This window comes from Saccopteryx bilineata, chromosome 1 (genome assembly GCF_036850765.1).
Source record: "Saccopteryx bilineata isolate mSacBil1 chromosome 1, mSacBil1_pri_phased_curated, whole genome shotgun sequence".
NCBI lineage: Eukaryota > Metazoa > Chordata > Mammalia > Chiroptera > Emballonuridae > Saccopteryx > Saccopteryx bilineata.
The window spans coordinates 131010600-131036998 of NC_089490.1; the positions used below are offsets into that span (position 1 = coordinate 131010600).

The 26399-nt window shown below is 49.8% G+C and overlaps 1 protein-coding gene and 1 non-coding gene across 3 annotated transcripts in view; both read left to right on the plus strand.

The window, feature by feature from the left end:
• ADAMTS2 (ADAM metallopeptidase with thrombospondin type 1 motif 2) overlaps nt 1-26399 on the plus strand; it is a 225713-nt gene that overhangs the window by 139698 nt on the left and 59616 nt on the right. For both annotated transcript variants that reach the window (XM_066266495.1, XM_066266498.1), the window contains exon 5: nt 20435-20518. In XM_066266495.1, the coding sequence (XP_066122592.1) occupies nt 20435-20518 (84 nt within the window). The remainder of the gene's footprint in view (nt 1-20434; nt 20519-26399) is intronic.
• Nucleotides 702-887, plus strand: LOC136321446 (U2 spliceosomal RNA). The gene has a single exon (XR_010728683.1). It is a non-coding gene; the product is annotated as a U2 spliceosomal RNA (small nuclear RNA).

The following is a 26399-nucleotide window of genomic DNA, read 5'->3' on the forward strand; positions in this document are numbered from 1 at the left end:
TTGCCTATAAATTGATTAGCTTTTTAAAACTTAAAATTATTTACAAACAAAACCTTACTTTACATAAAGGTAACCTAAAAGCAAAATGTAAAGAGATAAAGGGAGAGTGGTGTATGTTCAAGAGGGGACAGAAAGACTGACACCCATCCAGCCTTCTCCTGATTGGTCAGAGGGATTGACGCTTTAAGAGGGGACCCATTTCTCCCTGAGCAACTGGGCTGTGTACTGCGGAGTCTGTGTGCCACCTAAGCCTCCAGAGTATGGCAAGGCACTTGCCCCTTGTCTCCTCAGCAGGAGAGATTGAGGAGTGGGCCCTGCCTTCCAGGCCCAGCACCGTGCTCAGGGAGGCTGCCTGACTGGCCAGTAGAGGGCTCAGCCTTCCTGCAGAGCCTTCCTCTCGTGGCCTGATGCCTGGTCGAGGTGTTCGTGAGGATGTGGGGCATCCAGCCTCCACAGTGCAAGCTTGGAGAGCAGCAGTAAGCTTCGCTGAGCCCAGCTAGGAGAGTTGGGGTGGGAGAGAGGAGCAGGACACTTCCTGTGTGTAGAAACTTGGAGGTGGGGGCAGATTTATGGAAGGAAGCAGGCGCTTGCAGGGGGCTAGAAGTGAGCAGGGGAGCTCAAAGCTGGGGAATTGGAAAGCTGCAGAGCTGTCTACCCTAGTCTTATGAGCCTTGGTTTTCTCATCTTTAAAATGGGTCAGTATCGCTTCTCGGCCTTTTGGCTAAGATCAAGTGTAGTATCTGTTCTTATCAGTTTAAAATGGGTCAGTAATTTCTATCTCAGGGGTTGCCGTGAGGATTAAATGAGACAGTAGGGGTGAACGGGCCTTTGAGTTACTACATAAAATGTGGTTTTGCTATCATGATGGTCACGATACTTAAATCATTGACAGCATGCACATCTAGCACTATCCTTGAGAAGCATACCCAGGACTCTGAGGTTGTAAGTATCCCTGGTGAATTCTTCCTGAGGCTGGGGGAGCAAATCCACCTTTTCCCACAATGGAGGTCCCTCTGTCACACACACCTCCTACCTGTAGGAGGAAGTCTAGAACTTTCTCTTAGTTTTGCCAATTAACTTCAGTTTATTCATTTACACCAGGGGTAGTCAACCTTTTTATACCTACCGCCCACTTTTGTATCTCTGTTAGTAGTAACATTTCCTAACCACCCACCGGTTCCACAGCAATGGTGATTTATAAAGTAGGGAAGTGACTTTACTTCATAAAATTTATAAAGCAGAGTTACAGCAAGTTAAAGCATATAATAATTACTTACCAAGTACTTTATGTCGGATTTTCGCTAAGTTTGGCAGAATAAATCTTTATAAAAAAACTTACTATAGTTAAATCTACCTTTTTATTTATACTTTGCTTGCTCCGCTACTGCCCACCATGAAAGCTGGAATGCCCACTAGTGGGCAGTAGGGACCAGGTTGACTACCACTGATTTATGCCCTCACGATCCAACTGTACCTCAGTTTTTGGATAATGGGATGATTTGGTTTATTACTTGAAAAAACATGAGAAATATAAAAATTCTTAAATTGAAGCAAATTTTATCATAACAAAAAATTATTTTAAGAGATAAATCAAGGCGCTAAGCAAGAGTTTGTTGGGCCATGTCTTTTTCTTTGTCTCAGGTGTTCACTGGAAGTGTGCTAGCCCCAGGCACGGCACATGGCTCTACAGAAGCAAAGACCAGGAGGACAGTCCTAGGCTCAGGGCAACCTGGCAGGGAGATCTGAGCTCCATCTCTCAGCATGAGCGCAGTGTGCTAGAAGGAGATGAGATGGTACTTGGGGCATGTGTTGCCCTGGCAACACCCTCTAAGGCTCTGCACCCCTAAGAGAGAGTCCCGGGGGTGTTGATCTAAGACACACAGAGCCCTTTGGTGGTCTTGTGGAGAAGCGAGAAAGAGGAATTGTGAATACATGAGAAGGATGCCCTTCCAGAGCTTTCTATGAGGCAGGGACTGCTCTCTTTCTGCCCTGACCACTTAGAGGCCACCCCAGCCTTGAGCACTTGAAATGTGGCTGGTATGATGGAACTGGATTTTTAATATATTTTTTTCCAATAAAATTGTTATTTTATTTTAAATTTTTAAAAATTCTGGTAAACATGAAATGTACTGTCTCCACCATTTTTAAGTGTACAGTTTAGTGGTATAAAGTACATCTATGGGCCCTGACCAGTTGGCTCAGTGGTAGAGCATCATCCTGGTATGTGGATGTTCCAGGTTCAATTTCTGGTCAGGTCACACAGAAGTGCCCATCTGTTTCTCCATCCCTCTCCCTCTTGCTTCTCTCTCTCTCTCTCTCTCTCTCTCTCTCTCTCTCTCTCTCTCTCTTCCTCTCCTGCAGCCATGGCTCGATAGAAGAAAGTTGGCCCCGGGCACTGAGGATGGCTCCATGGCCTCTGCCTCAGGTGCTAAGAAGAGCTCGGTTGCTGAGCAATGGAGCAATGCCCCAGATGGGCAGAGCATCACCGCGTAGTGGATTTGCCAGGTGGATCTTAGTTGGGAAGCATGCAGGAATCTGTCTCTCTGCCTCCCCTCCTCTCACTGAATAAAAAAAAATTTTTAAGTACTTTTATATTATTATGGAACAATCTGTACCATCAACCTCCAAAAGTCTTTTTATCTTGCAACACTGAAACTCGGTCTCCATCATACACTAACTCCCCCCAGTCCCTGGGAGCCACCATTCTACTGCCTGTCTTCTGTAAATTTTACTACTATAAGGACGCCATATAAGTAGAATCACACAATAGTTGTCCTTTTGTGACTGGCTTATTTCACTGAGCACAATGTCTCCAAGGTTCATCCATGTTGTAAGTAGGTGTCAGGATTTTCGTCCTTTTTAAAGCTGAATAAGACTCTATCATTGGATGGACCACCTTTGTGTATCCGTCATCTGTTAGTGGACACTTGGGTTGCTCCCACCTTTAGGGTGTTGTGAATATGCTGCTATGAACCTGGGTGTACAGTGTCTGTCTTTTTCAGTCCCTGCTTTAAGTTCTTTTATGTCTATATTCCAAAAGTGGGATTACTGGATCACAGAGTAATTCTCTTTTTAATTTTTTGAGAACCATCTACACTGTTTCCTACAGCATCTGCACCATTTTACATTTTTACCAATAAGGCACAAGGGTTCCAACTTCTCCACAATTGTCACCTTTGACGGTAGCCATCCTAATGGGCAATTTAATATTTGTAATTAATTTTCATTTGCATTTACATTTACATTATTAGTGTGGCTACTGGCTGCCATATTGAACAATGCAATCCTGGAAGATTTGTACACAATGAGACCACCTGCTGTGCCCTTCTTCTGAAGATGACAAGGCACATAGTGCTCAACAGCAACATGGGCAGCCTGAGTGAGGGGGCCTTGAGGCCCTGAAGGCACTGGCTCACCTGGAGCTACAACCAGCATTCTGAGTGGCACTAGGAGATCTGGCCAGAGCACATCTTCCCCTCCTCTGTAAAGAGGAGGCCTTTATAGAGGAAGGGAGGCCTACGTGGGCTGGATGCAGGTGTGGCTGAGCCCTGGAAGCCAGTTACCGTGCTTCCCGGCATTGAATCCAAAGCAACACCATGGAGGACTGACGTGAGGGTAGCCAGCTCAGACTAAATTCCAAGTGAGGCGTCTGACCAGCTGTGAGGACAGCCAAGACCAGGGTGGAAGTGCTTCTAGCATCCAAGGTTCTGGGACCAGGTCTGGGTGGCCACAGTCTGTCCCCTGAGGAAGGCCATGGGGGCTCTGGGAGTAGGAGGCTCTGGTGCAAGTCTCTATGGAAGGGCCTCTAGGGGTGCAAGATGCAAGGAGGAGGAGAGGCCCAGGCGGACTGGATGCAGGTGTCGCTGGACCCTGGAAGCTGTCTGCTGCTTTGGTTCCTTGTGACTCTCAGCATGGCACTTCCTGTAAGACTCCCTTTGGGATCTCTCCGTGCAGAACCTGGGCTGCAGTGTGGGTCCTGGTGTGATACGGAGAGATCAGGTCCATCAAATATCCATGTGCTCCCTTCCTCCCTTCTGTTTCCCAGCCTCCCTTGCACTTAATTTGGAGCTGTGTGCTAGGAAGTGACATGTGTCACTTCTTGGCCAAGGCAGTTAAGAACTAGCGTTCCCTCCCTCGCTTCCTTTCACCTGCCACAGTGACCTTGTAAGCCACATGTCCCAGTAGATGCAGCTCCAAGATGGGGCAGGTCCACCCAACCTGAATTAAGCTGTGATGTAAGCAAGGAAACATACAAGCCTTGATGGTGTTAAGCTACTGAGACAATGGTGGATTCTTTGTTCCTGCAGCACAACCTGTTCTGTTCTGAACAATATGCTGGCTCTTGATCATATCTGTCAGGCCCAAGGTACAAGGTGAGCAAGACAGGACACAATGCTGTGGCTACAGGCTGGCATTCTGGTGGGGGCGGGGGGGCAAGTGAAAAACAAATGAGATAATTTCAGATAATGACAAATGTAATGAAGGAAATCAAACAGCTCGTGAGATGGATCAGGGAGGAGGCCAGGGAGGTATGCTGGGAGTGACACTGCAGCTGAGATTCAAATGACCTCAGACAGCCGTGAGAGGAGTAGGCTGAGGCGGTGCCTGGTGCTGAGGCAGAGTGAGGATGGCACATCTGCAGAAGTGGAGAAAGGCCGGTGTGAGGAGCAAGGCACCCAGAGAGGAGGGAAGGTTGGAGGCAAGTGGAGAGGGACTTGGATGTGATTCCCAAGGGCAGTGGGAAATAGCAAGAGTGTTGTTTCCTTCCTGCATTCCGGGCAAGACGTCTCATTTTCTTTTTCCATAGGAAAATGGGAATTCATCCGTTCCTGTCTCTGTCTTAGACTTTCCGGAGAGTGAGAAGGGTTGGAAATGTTAGCTCAGCACCCCGCGCAGCACTGTAAGGAACTCCCCAAACCATTCAGGCACCTCCTGCCAGGTCTACTTTCCTTCTGTCTCCTTAAATCTAAAAAGTCACATTTTGTGTTTATTAAAACATATTATCTTTAACACAGACACTACGTCACTTATGATGGAAAGTTAGAATACATTCATATCTGTATGTGGATGTTTTCTCCTATGTTGTGGCCCACTGCCTCGCTTTTGTGATAGCCTGTCATTGCGCCCCTTGACAACAGTGCACTCTTATGGAACTGATTATTTATGATGTACTTATTTCTTCATTAGAGGTCCAGTTAGCCACTAACTGCAATGAATATCCTTTTATTACTATTATTACTATTAAGTGAGATGCGGGGAGGCAAAAAGACAGACTCCTGCATGAACTCCAACTGGGATCCACCGGCAAGCCCACTAGGAGCCAATGCTCTGCCCATCTGGGCCATTGCTCCATTGCTCAGTAACTGAGCTATTTCAGTACCTGAGGTGGAGGTCATGGAGCCATACTCAGCACCTGGGGCCAACTTGCTCAAACCATTCGAACCATGGCTGCAGGAGGAAAAGAGAGAAAGAGAGAGAAGGGTCAGAGGAAGGAAAGAAGGGGTGGAGAAGCAGATGGTCACTTCTCCTGTGTTGGAATTGAACCAGGACTTCCACACACCAGGCCAACACTCTACTGCTGAGCCAACCAGCCAGAGCTGCAATGAACATTCTTACAATTGAATCTGTCACTCATCCTTTACTTTTTCCTTAGACTGAGTTCCTAAAAGTTCTATCCCTGGGCAACAGTATGTATATTTTAAAGGTTTCAATGCCAGAACATTCTCTGTTATTTAACATATTCATGATCCTTTAACTCAATGCCTGGCTCCCACCTGCCCATAGCGCCGAATCCTTCTAATCTGCCTCATTGAGAGCCACGGCCTGGGTAGACTTTTTAAGAGAGAGAGAGGAACGGCAGGGGTGGGGAGTAGGGAGGTGAGGGGAAAGAGAAACAGAGAAGCGTCGACTCACTCCACTTAGTTGTTCCACTGAGTTGTGCAATCACTGGTCACTTCTTCTTTGTGCCCTGACTGGGGATTGAATCCATGACTTCAGCATACTGGAACAATGCTCTATCCACTGAGCAACCTGGTCAGGGCCCAGGATAGACTTTTTGTTGTAAGTTTGGATTTACTTCATAGTAAGGAAGTTACATTTTAAAAATATGTATATTTTAAAACAGTGATCATCTTACAGTTTTATAACTGACTTATTTGTGTCTCTTATTTTACCGGGATTTGATTTCCTTGTTACTTGGAAGAACACTTATATTAAAAAGGGTTAATTTTTGTCTGCCATCTGGGAAATAGTCCTTCCAGTTTTGTGTGGTTTGCCTTCTGTTTTGTCTTGTTTGGCTTGGGCCTGAGTTTTGATGACTCACATTTTTGTGTCCTAAGATCTCTGCTCCCCAGCATCTTTGGGCGCTGTGTCTGGCACATCAGGCCTCGCCCAGAACTTAGCCTTCTGGGGCTTTCCTCTGGTCGCCTGCAGCAACTCCCATGACCTGTTGTCAGCAGCATCATTCCCCAGACTCCAGGCCCCCACTGACCACCTGACCACACTGGTCGGCCCCAGCAGACGCCCATCCAGAGTGTTTCCTGATACGAAACTCTGGGGCCATGAGGACAATGTGGCTCTCTTGTTCAAAGGGCAGGAGGAAGTGCCCTCACAGGTCCATATACAGCTTTTTCCTCCCCCCCCCCATCTGTCACTCTCAACTTGTCAAGATTTTAAAGTTTATCTTTATCTTCTGTAAGTAAAGAACAGTTAGAATTTTAAATAATTAGCATGGATTTTACCATGTGTCTTTATATTGTATACAGAACCTGTTTTAAATGCACATGAAAAATCACCGAAGTTAAACAGATTTGTATTTTGTGGTTCGTGCCTGCAGGGTGCCTCAGGCAGGCCGGAAGTTCAGACACAGCACAAGCCAGACCGGAAAGGTTGGGAGGAAGGAGAGTGGAGCCCCAGGGACAGAACCAGCAGTGGGAGTGCTCCCCCAGGCCCAGGTCCCACAGGGACCTGGGACCTGACAGCTGCCCCTCCCCTGCCAACAGTCACCACTGGAGGAACTCATGCACTGTGTGCCTTACACAGAGAATCTGAGGGCAGTGAGCTGGCATCTCCTCTTCCCACAGGCCTAGGGCCTCAGCTCAGGGCTGATGATCAAGGGTCTTTACACCTCAGCAGCTGGATCAGGGTACGTGAGCAGCTCACCCCCAAGACCTGTGCGGGGCTGCCTGCCCAGGATGAGGTGGCACCAGCCCTGCTCCAGCTGGAGACGCCATGTGATGCATGCATCATCACCTTTCAACATCTGTATCCAGGTCCCTGCCGGAGGCAGAAGTCAGCAGTGGTCACAGGGAGGGAGCTGGTGGCCAAGGACCTATCCTGGGGAGATGGCCTTACATGTGAACAAAGGCTTCCCTGTCCCATCCAGCATCACTTAACACAAGTTCAGAGGTGGCTTGAAGAACTTCAAGACTGGCAGCTGCCGAGCATTAAGCCCCAAGGGCCAGGCTCCTCTGAGTCCAGGCAGCTTACCCAACAACCCAGGATCATCAGTCCTGCACTGCAGCCTATGCCACCCCCCTGGGGCTCCCTACACTGCCTGCCTCAGGGGCCGTTCTCCAGGGCTTCTCCCCATCCCTGCTCAGAGCTGCCCGCACTGTCGGCTTCTGCCCAGGTGAAGAAAGCTGTGCCCGAGAGTGCTCTGGTGCCCAGCTCTGGGCCTCAGCCTCACCTCTGGGGATCACACACTGAATTTTAGCTTTTACATGCCATCGACTCAAGGTTGCTGGCACACCCGGATTGAGGTCTGGTTCCTTTGGCCAAGGGGCCCTTAGCCTGTTCAGAGGACTGGGACCCCAGGAAAGGCCCCCAGAGAACCTCAACCACCCGTTTGATGTGTGGCATAGCCGGCCCTGCTGACTCCTCTAGGCCTGGCCCTGTATCTATCTGGGCTCCTCTCGGGCTTCCTGATCCCACATGGCTCTGCACTGCCAATCTCCCCCCTTGTGGTGCTGCTCCTGCCACTCCCAACCTTCTCCAGGCTCATTTGGCCTCCGCTGGGGTCAGCCTTTGCCATACCCCACCCCCAGTGTGCTGGGAGCTGCTGTCCTGTTTGACCTTTCCTCCCTGAAAACATGCCACTGTGTCTGGTCCTCCCAGGCTGGGATGCAGCCCATACTCCTGAACACACCTGCCTCCACCCACGCTTAGGGAGTCATCAGCTTTCAGACTTGCTCTGCTACCACCTGCTGGTCCCTGCTCGTGGCTCGGCACTGTGGCAGCACACACCTGGCCTCCTGAGGAGCTGGGGTGTGGCCCGCGCTCCAGGCTCTCCAGTCCCCTTGCCAGGCACAAACACTGGCTATTCTCCCCAGCTCAGGTGCATGGGAAGACGGGGATAAATGCTCTAGGGCCCCGGTCGGCAAACCGCGGCTCACGAGCCACATGCAGCTTTTTGGTCCCTTGAGTGTGGCTCTTCCACAAAATACCATGTGCGGGCACTACCTCGATAAGGAATGTACCTACCTATATAGTTTAAGTTTAAAAAATTTGGCTCTCAAAAGAAATTTCAATTGTTGTACTGTTGATGTTTGGCTGTGTTGACTAATGAGTTTGCTGACCACTGCTCTAGGGGAAGACTGGAGAAATTATTAAAGTAAAAGTTTGTACATGCATTTCTAAAAGTAAAATCTATTTGTGCCAAGACTTAAGAAATATAAACTCTGGGCCCAACATTACTGCTTCCTATATGGCTTGATAGCATTTAACTGAAGCACTGATTTTAATCTTACTCTTCCCTGAAAAACCAAAGGCCTGGGTATGTGCCATGGGATCTCACTGTCCACAGAGACCCCAAGCTGCCAGGGCCAGCCACTGGCCAGTGGTGCTCCCTGTAGACAGAAGGTGAACAACTGTGGTGGATGCGGCCCATGATTGTCCTTTGCTCCTGGGAACTTGTACTCTCAGGAGGCCTGCCTGAGGCCACTGAGGTCACAGGAGAGAGGTCAGGTGTCTTTCCTGAAGTGCCACTTCTTTATGACAGTAAGCATTTGAAAACATCAATGTTGGCCCTGGCTGGTTTGCTTAGTGGTAGAATGTTAGCCTCCCATATGGATGTCCCAGGTTCAATTCCCAGTCAGGGCACACAGGAGAAGCGACCACCTGCTTCTCCTCCACTCCCCATCTCCCTTCTCTTTCTCTCTCTCTCTCTCTCTCTCCTCCTCCTCCTCCTCCTCCTGCAGCCATGGCTCGGTTGGAGCAAGTTGGCCCCTGGCACTGAGGATGGCTCCATGACCTACCTCATCTCAGATACTAAAATAGCTTGGTTGCCAAGCAATGGAACAACAGAATCAGATACGCAGAGTATCACCTGGTAGGAGGCTTGCTGGGTGGATCCTGATCAGGGCCCATGCAGGAGTCTGTCTATATGCCTCCCCGCTTCTCACTTAAGAAAAATAAAATAAAATAATTTTTTTAAAAAGTCAATGTTATAATAAAGTAAACTTGGACATATCGCTGAGGCAAAGCAAAGTTCACATAAAATTTTCAAGCTACACTGGAGATTCTAAAGCGAGGTGGCTAAAACCACTGCCTAAGAACCAAATTTGGCTCATCACCTGTTTTCTTAAATAAACTTTTATTGGCAGGCAGCCACACACACTCATTTATGAATTGTCCTTGCTGCTTTACCACTATGGTAGTGGAGTGGAGTGGGCAGGGCAGGAACTGTAAAGTCCATGAGGCTAAAAGTAGTCACTGCCTAGTGCTAAAGAAATATTTGCTATCAGGTTCTGAAGGACTCTCCTATATGCACAGTGTCCACCTGAGCCCCAGCCCTCTAGAGTTTGCAGTTCGTTCCACCGCATCAGCGCCCTCAGATGTCCATGTTAAACAAGCACTGGGCATAGCACGAGGACCATCTCTGAATTGAAAGGAACTGTGTCTAATCCTGCCTTTTACCCACCTAGCAAAGGGCTCTGAACTTGGCTTCCTCAACTTTAAATATCCCAAACACTCTGAGCATTCACAAAGGCGGGCACAGTCCCTGGCAAGAGGTGGCCTGGCAAGAGGCCTCCCTTTGCCCTTTTCAGCTAGCTTCCCCCAGACCCTCTAAGTGGAGCAGCCCTTTCCCCAGAGCCATTACAGGGACTTTGCACTTGAGTTGAGCTCCACCCTCTCCCTGCTCGGGCCGCAGCCCAATGCCACCTCCACTTCAGCCTTGCCAGCTCACTGGGCCTGTGAGGTCACTTTGGGATTCTTTTCAAAGCAATCGAATGACCTGATCTTAACCATTTTAAAACAACAGAGTAGGAGGGGCAGATTTCTGGGCAGGAGCACTCTCTTTCAGCTGTGTTAGCTGCTTGTGTTCTGGGAGAACCCCCCAAACCCCTAAGACACCTTTCCTGCTGAAGGTAGATGCTCCTTAGGCCCACAAAGAACATAGGATTCCAAGCGCCTTCTGAGCTTTTGAAGCAAGGCTGTATCCTCACACCCCTCTGAGCATGGAAACTGTCTTTGTACAGTATGTTCTTAAACAATGTTTGTTGAATGAATGGTTTCTCTCTGTTCCAGGATTCAGATTTTTTTTTTCTCTTCTCTTTTCTTTTCTAATTTAATCCAGATGTTGGCCTGGGCTTACCACAGCCTTGCCAGGGTTTGCAAACAATCAGAGACATATGGCTCCATTTCTCACCAGCTTCCAGTAATGTCAGGGCCACGTGGTGATGGTGGAGAAGGCGGGAGAGGTGGGGCAGGGATGTTTCTGCTGGTCGCAGGGAAGAGGCAAGTCTCGTGAATTGGTGAAGCTCCAAACCAACCTGAGGAAGGCGCAGCCCCAAGTCTCATTCACGTGTCTCTGGCTCTGCTTCCTGGTAAAGAGAAAAACATCTCTGCCACTGGATACTAACCCTTGGTTCCGTTCAGTTGAAGGGAATCAGACAGAGCTACTGGGCAAAGGTGTACGTGCGGGTTTGGGCCTCGCTGTCGTACAGCAGGGAGGGCAGAGAGCAGAAGCTCCTGTTGTCACACGCAGCTCCCCAGGCCCCAGGGCCTGCCGGAGCCATGGGCCGCATGGGGCCCTCCAGCACTGTTCCTGCTCCTCGTGCTTGTCCCCGTGTGCCATCAGAGGACAGGGCTGTCAGAGCCAGGGGTGTGTGGGAGGCTGCCACACCGCTTGTAAAAGGGCAGCACTCGCAGCTGCTGGGGGGAGCCAGGCAGGAGGTGTGTAGTAGGGCCAGGGTAGCTGTGGGCAGCGTGGAGGGGTAAGAACTGGGGCAACTGAAGACACAATGTCCTGGGAGGCCTTTCCTGTATCCTACTCACTTCTGGTCATGTAAGAAGAAGCAGGCCCTGTATTGCCAGCTCTTTTTGTTCCACGAGAAGCTGGAAATACAACTTTTATAGAGAATCTAATTATTTTTTCATGTCAGCTAATTGAAATTAAGACCTCACACCACACAAATGCATCAGAATGTGGCTGCAGGCAAATCTGGCCAGTCAGTGGGCTCATTGCTCCCTCTGGCCTAGAAGAAAGGATGCAGCTGCCTGCTGTGTCCAGTGATGGGGCAATTACGCCCCCTCCCAGGGCTGTTGTGAGCATGACTGGTGCTTAACACCAGGAAAGTGCTGAGCGCATGGCAAGTGTCTCACAAATGTGAGCCATCCCTGTCATCTGTTAGGTTTCACCACTCTCTGAACCCTTGTTCTAACCTGGCCCCATTCGGGGCTCTGGGCACAGAAGTGAGCAGCCATGTCCCTGTACCTCCAGAGCTCAAGCCTGGGAGGATTGAGAGCAAGGCCGGGAATGAGTTTGCACCTGGTGAACACATGTGCCAGTCACAGAGACACTGGGTGCTGCAGGGAGCAGAAAACACTGCCTAACACAGGCAGGGACCACTGGGGAGGGACCTGAAAAGTGCAAGTGCTGCTGCAGCTGGCAAAGCAGTGGCCCTGGCCAGGTAGCTTAGTGAGTTAAAGCATCTTTCCAACATGCCAAGGTCGTGGGTTTGATCCCCAGTCAGGGCATTTACAAGAACCAACTGATGACAGCCGAATACAAATTGATGTTTCTCTCTCTATGTTTCTCTCCCTTCCTCTCTCTCTGAAAATCAATTAATAGATTTTAAAAAAAAATCAAAGGCCCAGTAGCATCGCTGCATCACTGTGTACAGCTGGGCCCAGCTGGAGTGCAGGACGCTGGGGGAGAGGCAGGACACGAGGTTTGCAAAGCCTTCTGGGACAGACTAAGGGACCTGGGATTCACTGCAGGCCTACCCCAGGGTAGTGATAGGCTAGTTCTGGGCCTTAAAAGAGAAACATCCATTTTTAGGGATTCAGGGCTTATACCATGCAGGCCCTGTGCAAGGGGCATGTGTGTGATGTCTGCATTGCCCAGTGGCCCTGTGAGAGCCTTCCCCTACATCAGTAAGATCCCTGAGGCTCAGAGAGGGCGGCGGCATGACTCAGGCTTGGAAGACAGGATATCTGTGCCTTTGGAAAGGCAGATCATCCTCAGAGACCTAGCCCAGGTGGTGTCCTGCCCCTGGCCTGAAGAGCAAGCACTCCTGACACTCTGAGGAGTGTGTTCGCGCCCTGGCCTCTCTGACCTCCAGCAGCATCTGCTGGCACTTGCCCACACACAGCTCTTCTCTCCACCTGATTCTCTGACTCTCCTGGTGTTTCCCCTGGGCTTCTCCACCCAGTGTCTTTTCTGTTCTCTCTAACGTTTGCTTACCCACTCTGTTCCTCCTCATTCAGCATATAGCTATAGAGCACCTCGTACATGCCAAACAGCGTACAGGTGCTGGGAATGTGCTGGTGAGCATCGGGTCTTGCCTGCATGGAGCACACGTGGTGGTGGAGTAGATGATAGCTCCCCGGTGATGACAGAGAAGATGGAGTGGGGTACCACGGCTGTCCTTACCTCTGCCTCTACCTTTTCTCCCCCCACTCCCTTCCTCCTGGGGGACTTCCTGACAGCTGACATGGAAGCCTCTAAGCAGCCTGACCTTAGCCTCCATAGGGGGCTGATGGTCATCAGAGCCACTGTTAGAGTCCCCATGGACCAGGAGAGCCAAGCATGGCACTCCTCAGTGACAGCTTGAGGCAGCTGTGGAGCTTGTCTCACACAGACTCCAGCAAGGAAGTAACAGGTAAGCAGACTGTCACAGCGCAGGGCTACGGTCTGAGCTAGTAGAGGCTGTCTCCCTCCCTACACCCACTGCTCAGTTGCAATCTAGCGACCCTGCCGGGGGTGGGGGCCCTTGCCTATGTGTCTCAGAAAGGTTAGGTACTCATGCGAAGCACCACAAGTTTAATATTGAGGTCCTAGGGGTCTACTTAGCTGATTTGCACGTTCAATACCTGGCCAAAGGCCCAGCACATAATAGGTGTTGATTAAACGTCTTATGAATGAATGAATGAGTAAATGAATTCCCATAAAGTGATTACGGTCCCAGAGATGTCCATGAAAAGGCAGTCTCCACCTGTCCATGGAGAAGAAGTCCCAGTAGCCTACGTGTCTGTCCTTCCTTACACTCAAGGCTTTTCTCCATCACAGATGTTGGATGTTTGAAAAGCTGAGTCACAAGCACATGACTGAAACTTCAGCTGGTTTCCTGAATTGCTCTCCAAAACCTTTGCCCCGATTCCCTCTTGTGCCCTTGTGAGCAGGTTTCTCCATTTTTCTGAGCCTCAATTTCCCCACTGGTCACACAGGTATATTGATGCTCATTGGCAGAATGTGGGAGGTGAAAATCAATTATATGAGGCACTGGGCTGGGCCTCCGAATATCAGAGCTGATCAGTGAGGTGCTACAGCTTTTTGTGTCCCTTACACCGTGTCCGGAGAAGCTTAGCTGTAGAGGACACACCTGACTGCCTTGGAGCAGCAGAAAGGACAAAGGCCTTGGTAACGCCGGAGCCCTCTGCCTGGCTGTGCAGTTAGCTGCAGAGGTAAGCCTCAAGCTGGTTTGGCCAGAGGAGTTGGTGCCACTCCATGCAGAGGGTGTCACACCCTCAGCAGGCCCCTGGAGTGGGTGGCATGGAGTGGGGCAGGCTCAGAGGTTCAGGACAGGGCAACCCCTGAGACCAAGCTAGCCGATAGGGTAGGTGGATGGGGAACTTTGGGAGCCAGCTGGGGTCTAGGCACTGAGGACGCAGAAGGACCCCAGTTCCCAGGACACAGAGCTGGTGGAAGGTGAAGGCAGGTAACCATCTAACAAAGGAGGAGACTTCAGATAGGCTGGCCCAGCAGAGGGATGGCTCGGAGGGAGCAGTGTATGCATTAGCATAGTGAGACCCTGAGAATGACCCCATACTCAAGATGCAGCAACCTGGTGTGGGGACAGGCAGTCCTGCTGCCCTGTCCCACAATAGCTTGGCTCAGAGACAGACCTGTGGACTTCCCATGGTCCTTCAGACCCAGAAAAAACCTTCTAGAGCTTGTCGCTCCAAGAGCTCTGCCCCACCCCTTTGGTGTGGGCTCCTGTGCAGCGATGCGCTCACCCCCTGCTCCCTGCATTTATCCCATTCTCACCCTTCTTGATGCCTGTCCTGAGCCAGGGCCAGCGGCCAAACTGTTTCCTGCTGTGTTCACTACGTGCTTTCACTTCCAGGGGTTGTGCTCACAGCGGTCTGGGCATCAAGCTGTCGAGCTGCAAGTGGGGTTACACAGCGGCTCCTGAGCTTTGCGAGGAGCCCTGAGTTCCTCTCTAGAGCCTCCCTCCTGCTTGTGCAAGGGCACAAATGACCCTGCACTGTCACGGTTTCCGCAGTCTCTTCAGGGTGGCCACCTCCTGGGCAGGGTCTCCTTGCCACATCACTTGGGGACCCCTGGGGCCCTAGTGGCAGTGGAAAGCCTGCCCTGAATCCTCGTCATTTTTGCTGAAGGATGAGAGACACATCTGGCTTCAAGCTCTTTACCTGGGCTGCTCAGGTGCTGGGCCCCTGCTGGTCCAGGTCCCTCCAGGTCCAGGTCCAATGTTATGATGATCTGTTCATTCTACAGCCTCTCCCAGTCCCAGGCCAGCTACCTCCACCCTCAACCAGCACAGCTAGGAGCTGAGGAGCCCACACACACCCCTCTGAGTCTGGGGAGCCAGGTTGCTGCTGGGTCTGTTCACTGACGGGACCCCCTTCCATTTCTCGCCTCCACTTAGCGCCACATTGGGAGTGGACTCTACTTTTGCTGTGTGGCCTTGTTTTAGGGTCCATGTGAGAAGGAGCCCTTAGCCCTTGGGATCAGTTTGGCCCTTAAGGTATGTGGGGAGCAACAGCAGGAATGGGCCATAACCCTGATCTGACTTCCTGCCTCTACCAGCCACCTGCCCTTACCTGCCTGGTCAACCAGCAAGCTTTCTCCTCCCCTGTTCCTGTCCCTGTCCCTGTCCCTGGGGACTTCCCATGTGCCATGTCTGCCGTCCTAAGGATAATACTGCCCCTCTTTCTTTCCTTGGGTAGAAGTGGTGGTAGGAAAGTAGAAAAATATGAGTGACACGATGAATGAAAAACCATTGTTTTCAATGACAACAGTGTGCCCTGTGGGACACAGGTGACAGAGATCACACCTCGGATGGAGGTCATGCACCACAGGCTCCGAGACTGGTGGGGGAGGGGGGATGCCTGTGGTTTCCCTGTGAGGGGCCTGCCTGAAACTACTTCTGAATGAGACTCCAGGCTGGGCCCAGGGCTCTAAGGTCTGGGAGTCAACTTACGCTGCCTAGGGTGGAACTCTTCCACAAAGAAGGCAAACTTCTACATTATCATGCAGAACCAGTCCTGCCTTATTGCCTGTTCCAGAACAGAATCTTGGCTGCATCTTTTAATAAGTAAAGGGCACATTACAATGTATTTTCCCAAACAAGAGAGTCCTTGGCCTCTCTCCATGCAGAGAAGGGCTGCTGCTTTGAACACTTCCCCCAAGGTTTAAAGATTCCTGGATCATTTTCTCAGACAGGCTCAAGTACTCTGTCCCAGCCTTCCCCTCCTGTGGTCTGGGCTGAGGAGAGCAGATTCTCCCAGCACACAGGCCTCTGGGAGGGCAGGATGGGCACAGGGAGGCACTAGGCACTTACTTGAGGCCTAGGTCATTTGGGCATCATGGCCCACTGCTGTCATACATTTCGCCCATGTCCTATTGGTCCACATTCTCTAAAGTTATCCACTCATTCATTTATGTAAAACTCTTCACTGACCACCTACTCCGAGCCTGACACTGCTAGGGACACAGCAGTGAGAGACGTACCTTCTGTGTCAAATCTTAGTCAAGTCTGCAAGCCACTCCTCTGGCAGGTGGGTCAGGGGCTTGCTTTGCGCAGGGGACAGTTATGCTAGGGGAAGAACATGAGGGCACAGCAGGTGCAAAAGCCCTGAGCTAGGGATGGGCTCCCTGTGCCAGGGCCCTGAGTGGGGGATGGGCTTTCTGTACAAGGGGCCAGGCCAGCCTGAGATGAAGCACAGGGTTCCGACTTCATTCCGTTGCAATGGGAGGATCTTGGGTGGGGATAAGGGGTTAAGCCGGGGAGTAACTTCCCCCTTCCTTGAAATGCATTTATTACTTTGCCTTTGTTTCTTTAAATGCTTTTCAGATATTTCAAGAATTCAGGGGCTGAGGAGAAAAAAAGGAATTCCAGGAACGAGCCTCTGCACAAGCAGCAGGAGGGGCAGCCAGGCTTCTAGGAGCAGAGTTTTGGGGACTGAGGGTCCCAGAGGAAACTGACTGAAGTAGGTCACAGAGAAGCCAGCCTGGCCAACCTGGACAGGCCCCAAGGACCTGTTCCTGGGGGCCTTGGGAAGTCTTAAGGGCTTCAGGCAGAGGGAGGAGGTCAAGTCTGCTCTAAAGCAGTGACTGAGTCATGAAGAATGGTGTCTGGGGGATGTGAGCAGGACATAGGGTGGGAAGGCATTTAGGAGCCCACCACCTGCATGCCTGTCTGGAAGGTGAGGTGGGTTCCGGGAGGAGAGATGTGAGGGAGATGTCTGGAGGCCACCCTGTGTCTTTGGTTGTTCTTTTTGGCATGTCTGTAAGCTCTCTGCTCAGCAGAAATATCATGGCTGTGTCCCTAGTAAGGATTTCACACATTATCCTCAATGGTACCCACACCCACAAGGGCACCACAGGCTTCCTGAGTCACAATGGCATCTGAGCAACATCCCATGGGGACAGGGAGGCAACTGGCAAGTCCACAGCCTTCTGGAAAGTTGTCATGGCTTAGGAGAATAGGGCAGATCCATTTTTTAGGCCCTTGGAGGACAAGGGCAGTAGGGCCCTCTGCTCAACACACTGTGAGGAGTGGGAGCCAGCACCAAAGGGGAACCTCTTTACTGGTTTGGGGTCTCTGCCACACCTCACCAATGAGCAAGAACTTTGCCCAGGCCAGTGGTCACATGAGGGTCCTGCCCTCTGAGAAGGGAGTGCAAGGACCTGACCTCAGGGGAACCATAGGGAAGGCTCTTGAGTAGAAAGAATATCAGGCTGGGAGACCCCAAAATTTCAGCAACCGCTGGGAGATGTGTGTCATAGAGCGAGGCCAGGGTACAGCCAGCTGGAATCCCTGCCTCCCTGAGAGGAGCTGTGTCCCTGTGTGGAGGGGCAGAGGCTTCCTACTGCAGAAATCCACGAGAGGGGTGCCACTGGCCAGGCCTACTGGGTGAGCAGGTCTTGGGGGAGCCTGGAGAGCAGGCTTGGCTGCTGGCCTGCCCAGTGGCCTGGGCTCCTCACTGGCTTTCTACACAGGATGAAAAGAGACTTGTGACCTGGCCCATGAGAGATGGCTCACCAATTTTCCATTTAAAAGCTGCTAGGGGGCGGACTCAGGTCAGAAATTAAGCTTCGACTCCATGCTTGTCATAGTCAGCTCTGGCCACTGTAAAGTAACAGTACAGACAAGGTGGTTTACATATAACACGATGGGATCATGTAGTTTGGAAGCTTGAAGTCCAAGATCAAAGCTCTAGCTAATTCAGTTCCTGGTGAGGGCTTCCATCCTGGCTTGCTGACAGCCACCTGCTTGCCCTCTCCTCACATGGCAGAAAGGGGGAACCAAAAGAGACAGAGACAGCTCTCAGGCATCTCTTCCTATAAGGGCACTAATCCCATCATGGAAGCCCTACCCTCATGGCCTCGCCTAACCTCTGCCAGAGGCCCTACTTCCTCACTCCATTACTATGGGGCTTGTGTTTCAACATATGAATATGGGGACACAGTTCAGTGCATAACAGGGTTGTCTGTCACTTGTCCTCCCCCTGAATAGGAGTGTGTGCGTGGCCCGCTGTCCCACTAAGCACATCTGTCCCAGCAAGCTGTGCTCTGGGCAGTGGCCCTCCAGGCTGCAGACCTGTGGTTTGGGTTGCTCAGGGTTTGTTCTCTCTGCTGCAGCCATGCAAGGAAATCTGCCTCCCCTACTGCAGACCAGCACCCCCGGGCTCTCTAAGACCCCACTGTGTCCCCCAGCCATCCTGCTCACTGTCCCTGGGTCCCCTACTCATAGCCGGGAGCTTGGCCGCTTATCCAGGCTCTCACTGCTGAAGCTCTTGTGCATCCATTTCTGCTCTCTGTTCACCCCAGAGGTAACCCTGCTCCCAGATCCCAGCAGCAGATGGGGTGTAAGCTCTCCTTGCTGTTGCCTTCTTAAATATCAAGGCTGTTTGTATGCCATCCCCAGCCTGGTCCCATCCTCTTCCCTGCCCCTCCTGCTGCACACGGATCTCCCTGTGGTGCCCACCAAGGCTTCATCAAACTCTGGGAACCAGACTGGCCAGTTTTGCTAGAGATACATAAAGCAACTGCTTTAAAGACAGAAAAGAGAGAGAGAGAAAAAAAACCTTCCTCTCTTCAGAAAAACTGGCTTTTAGAGCTATTGTCTTGCTGTGGACTAAAATAAAGCCAAGCAGAGATGTCAGTGTTCTAGGGCTATGCACCCCGCCTGAGACCTCGGGGGTCTGCGGGGCAATGCGAACTACCAGCAGCAACAGATACGGAACTTTATTAATCTCACCGTCATTTCTTCTCACACATGTGAAAATTTAGTCCTCAGAAGCTTGGTGAGGTAGGGACTGTCATTCCTGTTTTACAAAGGAGTTAGCAAAGCACAAGTGAGCTGACAGAGCCTCCTGGGGCTCCACGTTGTCAGCTGCAGGTGGCCAGTGCCAGCTAACCCTCTCCAGACTCAAATACCTAGTAACAGTGACAGCCAGGCTCCTGTAGGTTAATTGTAGCCCCTTCCCAGTAGAAATATATTTGATCCATCAGCATTTGGTTTTCCTTGTTGACTCTCAACTTTCCCAAAGGATCTTTCCTCTCTTTCAAGGTGGTGATTATCACTGCTCTGCTAGAGACTATAAAAGCTGGGGTCCAGAGTGGGTACAGCACGGGCCTGAGACGGCAGAGTGGCTCTGCCCTCACAGAGGACCGCCTCTGGGCCTGGCGTGTGCACGGGGAGGGTACACAGCCAGGTCACACTCATCCACTCGCCTACTGGGTGCTGCTTGGGACACATAGGACAGTTACAGGTGACTGTGCTGCTCACAGTCATGGGAATACAAAGAGCTTGGGAAGCCAGGGACACTGGTGCTTGCTGAGGAGCAGATCAGACCTGGGGAGGCCCTTCTGAGAGGGAGGAACCAGAGGTTAGGCTGCCTGGAGGTCAGGGTTTGCTCAGCCAGCAAAGGAGGGAGCCGGGAGGAGCTATTCCTGGCAGAATATTGGTAGTGCATGGGGTGGACTCCTTGGGAAGGAAGGCTTTGTCTGCTCCAACCAGCGTTGACAGAAGGTCATGCTGGCTGTCTACGAGGAGTGTGGTCCCCGCACCTTTCTTGTACCATGAACCCCTTTGACATCTGGTGAAGCCGATGGGCACCTGCTCAGAATAATATTTTTAAATACAAAAAATAAAATACATGAGAATAAACAGTGATAAAATACAAAAGGAGCCAATGATATGAGCTGCAGATATCAACCCAGAGCACAGGAAGCACAGTTGTGACAGATATGTCTGTTCATTAACGCATTAAAGTCAGCTCTGGTGGTGGTCCTACACCTACTGCCCCTTTCAAATAGTGATGAGCATAGATAACTTGTCCCAACCAGCAACAGCAACTGTGCAGTGAGCTCGGCTGGTGACAATCCGGAAACTGTTCGTGTCTCTGGAGTTGTAGCCTACGGTCACCCTTGAAGGAAAGGCCACGTGCAGTTTGAGGCTAGTGCAAATAGAGGGGTCAGTGACCAAGTTCAGGCTGCAGGTGGAGAGCTCTGTGCTGGCAGGAAGGGGCGCTGATAGGGGGGTGGCTGCAAGGTGGGGGACACAAAAGGAAGGGGGGACTTAATTCAAAGCAGAGGTGATAGCTGGTGGGAAAGAGGAAGGAATGGGGGTCCACAGTTCTGGCCTCGGGGCTGAGTGAGTAGTGATATCATTTGCAAAGCCAAGGCCTGATCCCTGGGCCTGAGATGCCTGCTGATGACATCTCCCTGGCTGTCTTTCAGGTCAATGAAATCTACCACGACGAGTCCTTGGGCGCCCATATCAATGTGGTCCTGGTGCGGATAATCCTGCTGAGCTACGGGAAGGTGAGTGGGCACCCCAGCCAGGGCCCTGTGCCGGGGGACAGTGGAGCCTCCAGGGAGGCGTGGGCTTCTGGACAAAGCCTAGTCTTCCCAAGCAGCCCTGCCTCCCCCAGCTGTCCTGTGCTTCCTGTAAGAAACACGAGACTCGTGAGCCATCCCCATTTCCTGTTTCCCTTTCACCCTCATCCTTCGTTTTCGAGTATAGGCTCTGTTATTACTCTGGTGTAGTGAGGCCAGCAGATCAGAAGGTGGCCGCCATGAAAAAGATGTTTCATTGCTCACAGACCCTGTCACACAAGGCCACACAGGGAAGCATCCAGGGTTGGTCAGGAGGCAGCAGAGGAAGGGACAAACATGAGTGAGAGCCTTGACCGTGGTCTCTGCAGGCAAGAACGGGTGCGATGAGATCAGCAGAGTGGGACTGGCCAGTGTGAACAATTGTAGTATGCTGTACAGGGCTGCTTCAGCCCTCTGCTACCTGGCCCTGGGCTTGACCAGGGCAGGGGACAGTGGCCCAGACTGTGAGACCCCGAGGAAGGAGGTGCTTGGGCTGCACTGTGGATGGCTTGGTTTGCATTTGAGAAGCACACTGCGTAGTGAGTTGTTCACCATCTCTAGGACAAGGTTCGCCCTGTGAGGGCAGTTCCTCCAGGATCACCAGGGCCCCAGACACATGCTCACTTCAACTCTTTGCCCATACCCCACCCGTACCCTGCCTGTGTCATACTGGGCAGCCTCTGCCCAGAGGCGCTATCTTGGCCTCCTTGCCTCCTCTCGTTATCAAACTTGGATCCTTCTTTCCCAACAACATACACAGGTCTTTGTAGGTTCTGTGCATGAGGATAGAGCCCCCACCCCAAAGAGCTGAGGTGCAAGATAAGGGGCTGCCTAGCAAGGAGAGATGTGAAGATTGAGGTGCCCATGGTGCCTGCCTCTGGGACTGAGCAAGTCCCTGTGCCCAGGAGCTCAGAAGCACTTGATAGTTAATTCACTCAACCCCAAGACAGACGGGAGGAGGTAGCGGTCCTCATCTCACAGACAGGGACACTGAGGCTTCACGCGGTGCAGTAGTGTGCCAGCTGAGTGGCCAGAAGCATTTGACTCTTGGGAAGTTGGGCTTCCAATCCTGGCAAATGAATTCTAGAGCTCATGGTTGACCTCACACAGTGAGTTGAAAATCAAACCATATGAACAACTAGCCCCTCAGGTGCGGTCATTATATGAAGAGCCGGAAGAGAGTCTCAGCCTCAAAAAATGAAACTCCACTACCCACAGCTTCCATTCCTGCAGAGTCACAATGGCAATGAAAGGCTCGTTCGGCACAGTGAACTCCTGTAACTGGGACCTTGAACCCTCAGTCTGTACCCTGGGAAGCATGTGAGGGAAGCAGCCACAGCAAGGGCTCTGGTCACGGACTCCTAGAGAGCAAGCAGTCTACCAAGCACATGGCAGATGGAGGAGAGCTGGTGGCGGCCCACGCACAGCCTTGCATGCCTTTCCAAGACCTTCGGCACGCTGTATTTTCATAGGTGTAAAAGTCTCGAAGGATAGAATGAATAAAGTTAAACTAGTAATTATTATAAATTTTTTCCTTGCCCTACAGAAAGAAGCTGTGCTTTCTCTTTGAGGGATCATAGAACACTTAAAAATTACAGAAGTAGTTTAGGTCATAAAGAAAACTTCGGTCAATTGGACACAGCAAAAAACTGCCCAGACTCTATCCTCTGACTCAATGCCCCAAAACCAAGGGTAGACAAAGGGCGTATAAATGAAAGATCCAGCTCCTTTGAAAATCAAAAACAGCTCTTTGGAAGAAGAACATTAGGAGCACTGGGAGAACTATGAACAGCGAGCGCCCTGCAGGTTGGAGGCAAGGTCGCATCTGCTTTCCAAGATGAACAGGAGAGAAGGCACGCCAGGTAACACATCGTCCAGTTCAGTAAGTGAGAACCCATGTCAGCAACCCAAACCACAAATTAAAAAAAGCAAAACCAAGGAGCTCATTCAGAAAAAAAGCAGAAATTGACAAATTTGAAAATAAAAACAATAGAATCACTCAAGAAGAGAGGCTTGGAAAAGGCAAACCTAAAGCATATTTAATCTAGAAACAAAAGAAAGAAGCCAAACCAAGTGGGTGTGTTAACACATAACCTGCACCAGCCTGCTTTCCAGGGCAAAAGAGGAAGTGTCTTCTGCGGGCCCTGGGCACTTCTGGGGGAGTTCCCCAGGGGCTCTCCCCTGTCCTTTCACTGTGAAGTTCATTGGGCACAAGTGGGGGACGGCTGTGCACACCTTCCTCCACAGGGCTGGACAAAGGAACAATTATAATAAGAGGCTCAGACGCTCCCTCCATGGGGAAGGTGTGTGTGTGCGGGGGTGCTACCCTTCCTTACAAGCTGGTCAGAACGAGAAACTAGAAAAGTGGCTTTTCAACCACAGGAAGGAAGTGATAAAGATGATTTTTCAGCCACAAGAAGGAAGTGATAATGGTGAGCTCAGCGGCTGGAAGGTGAGAGGGCAGCATGGTTGGAGGAGCGGGGGCAGCTTCATCTGACTGGAGGAAAGGGCAGAGATGGGGCCAGCGTAGGGGACACTGAGGCCAGCACAGGGGACACAGAGGATGCCAGAAGGAGCAGACTGCCAGGGCGGACACGTCCCACCAAGGGGTTTGGTTTGCTCATAAGGGCAGTGTCAAGCAAGAGAATGACACAATCCAACTTGCATTGTTTTTTAATTTTATATTTATATATTTATTTTTAATTTTAGCATAGCAGTTGGTAAACAATATTCTTTTTAGTTACAATATAGTGATTCGATACGTTTATACCTTACAGTGTAATCTCCCCACTAATTCTACTAATCACCCGTCACCATGGAAACATCACAATATTGTTAACTATCTTCCCCTTCCTCTTTCACCCACCTGTCCCCCCTTCGGGGGACCACCCTTTTTGGTGTCTGTTTGTAGGAGTCTATTTTTGTTTTGTTTTATATTCTACATGTAGGTGAAACCATACAGCATCTGTCTTTCTCTGACTTAAAAAAGTGAACCCTTGTGCACTGCTGGGGAGACTGCAAATAGCTGCAGCCAATATTGAAAACAGTATGGAGATTTCTCAAACAAACTAAAAATAGAACTTCCATAAGACCCGGCGATCCCACTTCTGGGTATTTATCCAACCCCCCCCCCCACTAATTTGTAAAGATATATGGAAATTCCTGTGTACAGAACTGGTGGGTGGGGATTGTGGCTTAGGAGGGTGTGGGCTCCATGAAAGGAAGATGATGGGGACTGTAACTACAGGGATGGAGAAAGGAGAGCAGACAAAAGAGAACTGTAGAGGCCAATCGGGAATGTGTGGGTGTTAAGTGGATGAAGGTAGAGAGGTACTGAGTCCCTGCCTTGAGCCACCAAGTAGATGGCGATGCCGACTGTGAGAAGCAGGGTGTGTTGGTCTGTTGGGTAGGTCGGACAGTCAGGGTGTTGTCCCTATACACTACGGTTGTGGGTTCGATCCCGGGTCAGGGCATATGCAAGAAGCAACCAATGAGTGCATAAGGAGGTGAAATAACAAATCAATGTTTTAAGAAGAAGAAATAGGGTGTGGGGAAGAAAATGATGAGTTCAGCAGAAAATGGTTGAGTTTGAAGTACCTGGTGCCATCCCAGTGGGGGTGGCCAGGGAGAGGTCATCAGAGGGGTCTGAGCACTATTTTTGAAGGCATGGCTGGGATGCACAGGGAAATGTGGAAATGTATCAAGTTGGGGGCATTTGAGAGAGAGCCCTGGTACAGAAGGCACAGGCAGAGAGCAGGGCGCAACCAGCCCCATAGAGGGCAGAAAAGTATCTACTGGTTTTCTAAAAACCTGAAAACTAGTAACAGATGGTAATAGGACAATCATAAATTTTTAAAGGTAGAAAAGGAATCAAATGTCTCTAAACGTGTTATGCATAGTTCTTCCGATGTTCATAGATAATTACATAGGAAAATAAATGGGTTCCCCTGTCCTTTCTGTTTTGGGACTGTTTTGGGAGTCTATCCCAAAACAGAGATGTGGGTGAAGGGTCAGCATCAAATGAGCAGTCACGGCCGCCGTTTCTAAGGTCAAGTAAGTCTGCTAAAAAATGCTCGCCAAACAAAATAAAACAGGTATTTTGATGATGGCAGAATTTCTCAGAGACTGGATGTGGGAACTTGCCCATGACGGTCCCAGAGAGACGCGGGAGAATGCAGCTCCTCTGCTCACATATCAGCATCCCCCAGAACTTGCTCTGGGAAGGGCTGCCCTTGAAGCAGTCACTGTAAAGCGGCAAAGAGAAAGAGAAACACACCTTTGTTACTGAGGTTCTGGAAATTCTAGACAATGTCATGTGACATGAAACCAGTGTTGGAAAAGAGCCAATAAAATTAAAATTATTCCCTGATAATTATGTACCTGGCAAACCCAAAGAAATCCTTTGTAAAAATATTTTGGAGTTAATAAAGGACTTTTATGGCATAGCCAAACAGAAGATAATTATACAAAAATTAGCAATTTCTGTGTGAACCCACAATGCCCTACTAGTAGGAATAATAGGGAGAGAAAAGCTCCCTTTACATAGTATCCACAATATAAAATAGCTGGAATTGTCCTGACAAGACACAGGGCCTGTGGAGAAAAAAAATTACACATTGTTAATGGTAGGGGAAAAATAAAAATAAATGAAGAGGCATGTGCTGTTCCTTATGGAAAGACTGGGTATAGTAGACATGTGGATTTTTCCCAGAATGATAGTTGGAAGGTTGATTAAATGATTCTAAGGTTCATCTAGAAACAGTCAAGAATGGCTAAGAAAGCCTTGAAGGCCAAACAAAAAGGGAATTAGCTCAAACATCTTGTAAAGTGAAAATGTTTCAAATCCTACTATATCTGCATATTAACAGATCAATTGAATAAAGTATATAGTTCTCAAAACACCCCTCAGATAAAGAACTTCATATATGATAAATATAAATAGTATGGTTAAGGATTATAAATAAATATACGATAAATATAAATTTTATATATAGTAAATTAAATATTATTTATATATATATATAGGCTAATAAAGCATCAAGTATTCAAATCACACAAATCAAGAAAAAAAGTGTTGATTGTTGAGGGCTTCCTAAGCATGAATATAGTAGAAGGAATTGTAAAGGGGAGGTAGATATATTTGAATATATAGAATATAAAGCTCTATCAAAAAATAAACCATGAGCAGGAAAAATATTTGCAATATGGCAAAAATATCCTAATATAGGAAGAGCTCTTCTAAATTATAGGAAAAACAGAATTGGCAATGGAAATAAACAGATAAGAGAAGAAAAATATACAAATGGCTAAAAAGGAAAAAATATTTAACTTTACTATTAATCAAAGAATTAAGACAACTGACCATTTTTAAAGCCACGACTGTGTTAAGATTAAGAAGCAAGATTTGGCCGTGGCTGGTTGGCTCAGTAGTAGAGTGTTGGCCCAGCATGTGGATGTCCTAGGTTCAATTCCTGGTCAGGGCACACAGATGAAATGCCTCTCTGCTTCTCCACCCTTCCCCTTTTCGCTTCTCTCTCTCTCTCTCTTTCTTTCTCTCTCTCTCTCTCTCTCTCTCTCATCCTCCTGCAGCCATGGCTCAATTGCAGCAAGTTGGCCCTGGGTGCTGAGGATGGCTCCATGGCCTCTGCCTCAGGCATTAAGAAGAGCTTGGTTGCTGAGCAATGGAGCAGCACCCAGTGGGCAGAGCATCGCCCCCTAGTGGGCTTTCCAAGTGTATCTCAATCAAGGCACATGTGGGAGTCTGTCTCTCTGCCTCCCTTCCTCTCACTAAATAAAAAAATAAATTACACCCTGGCCAGTTGGCTCA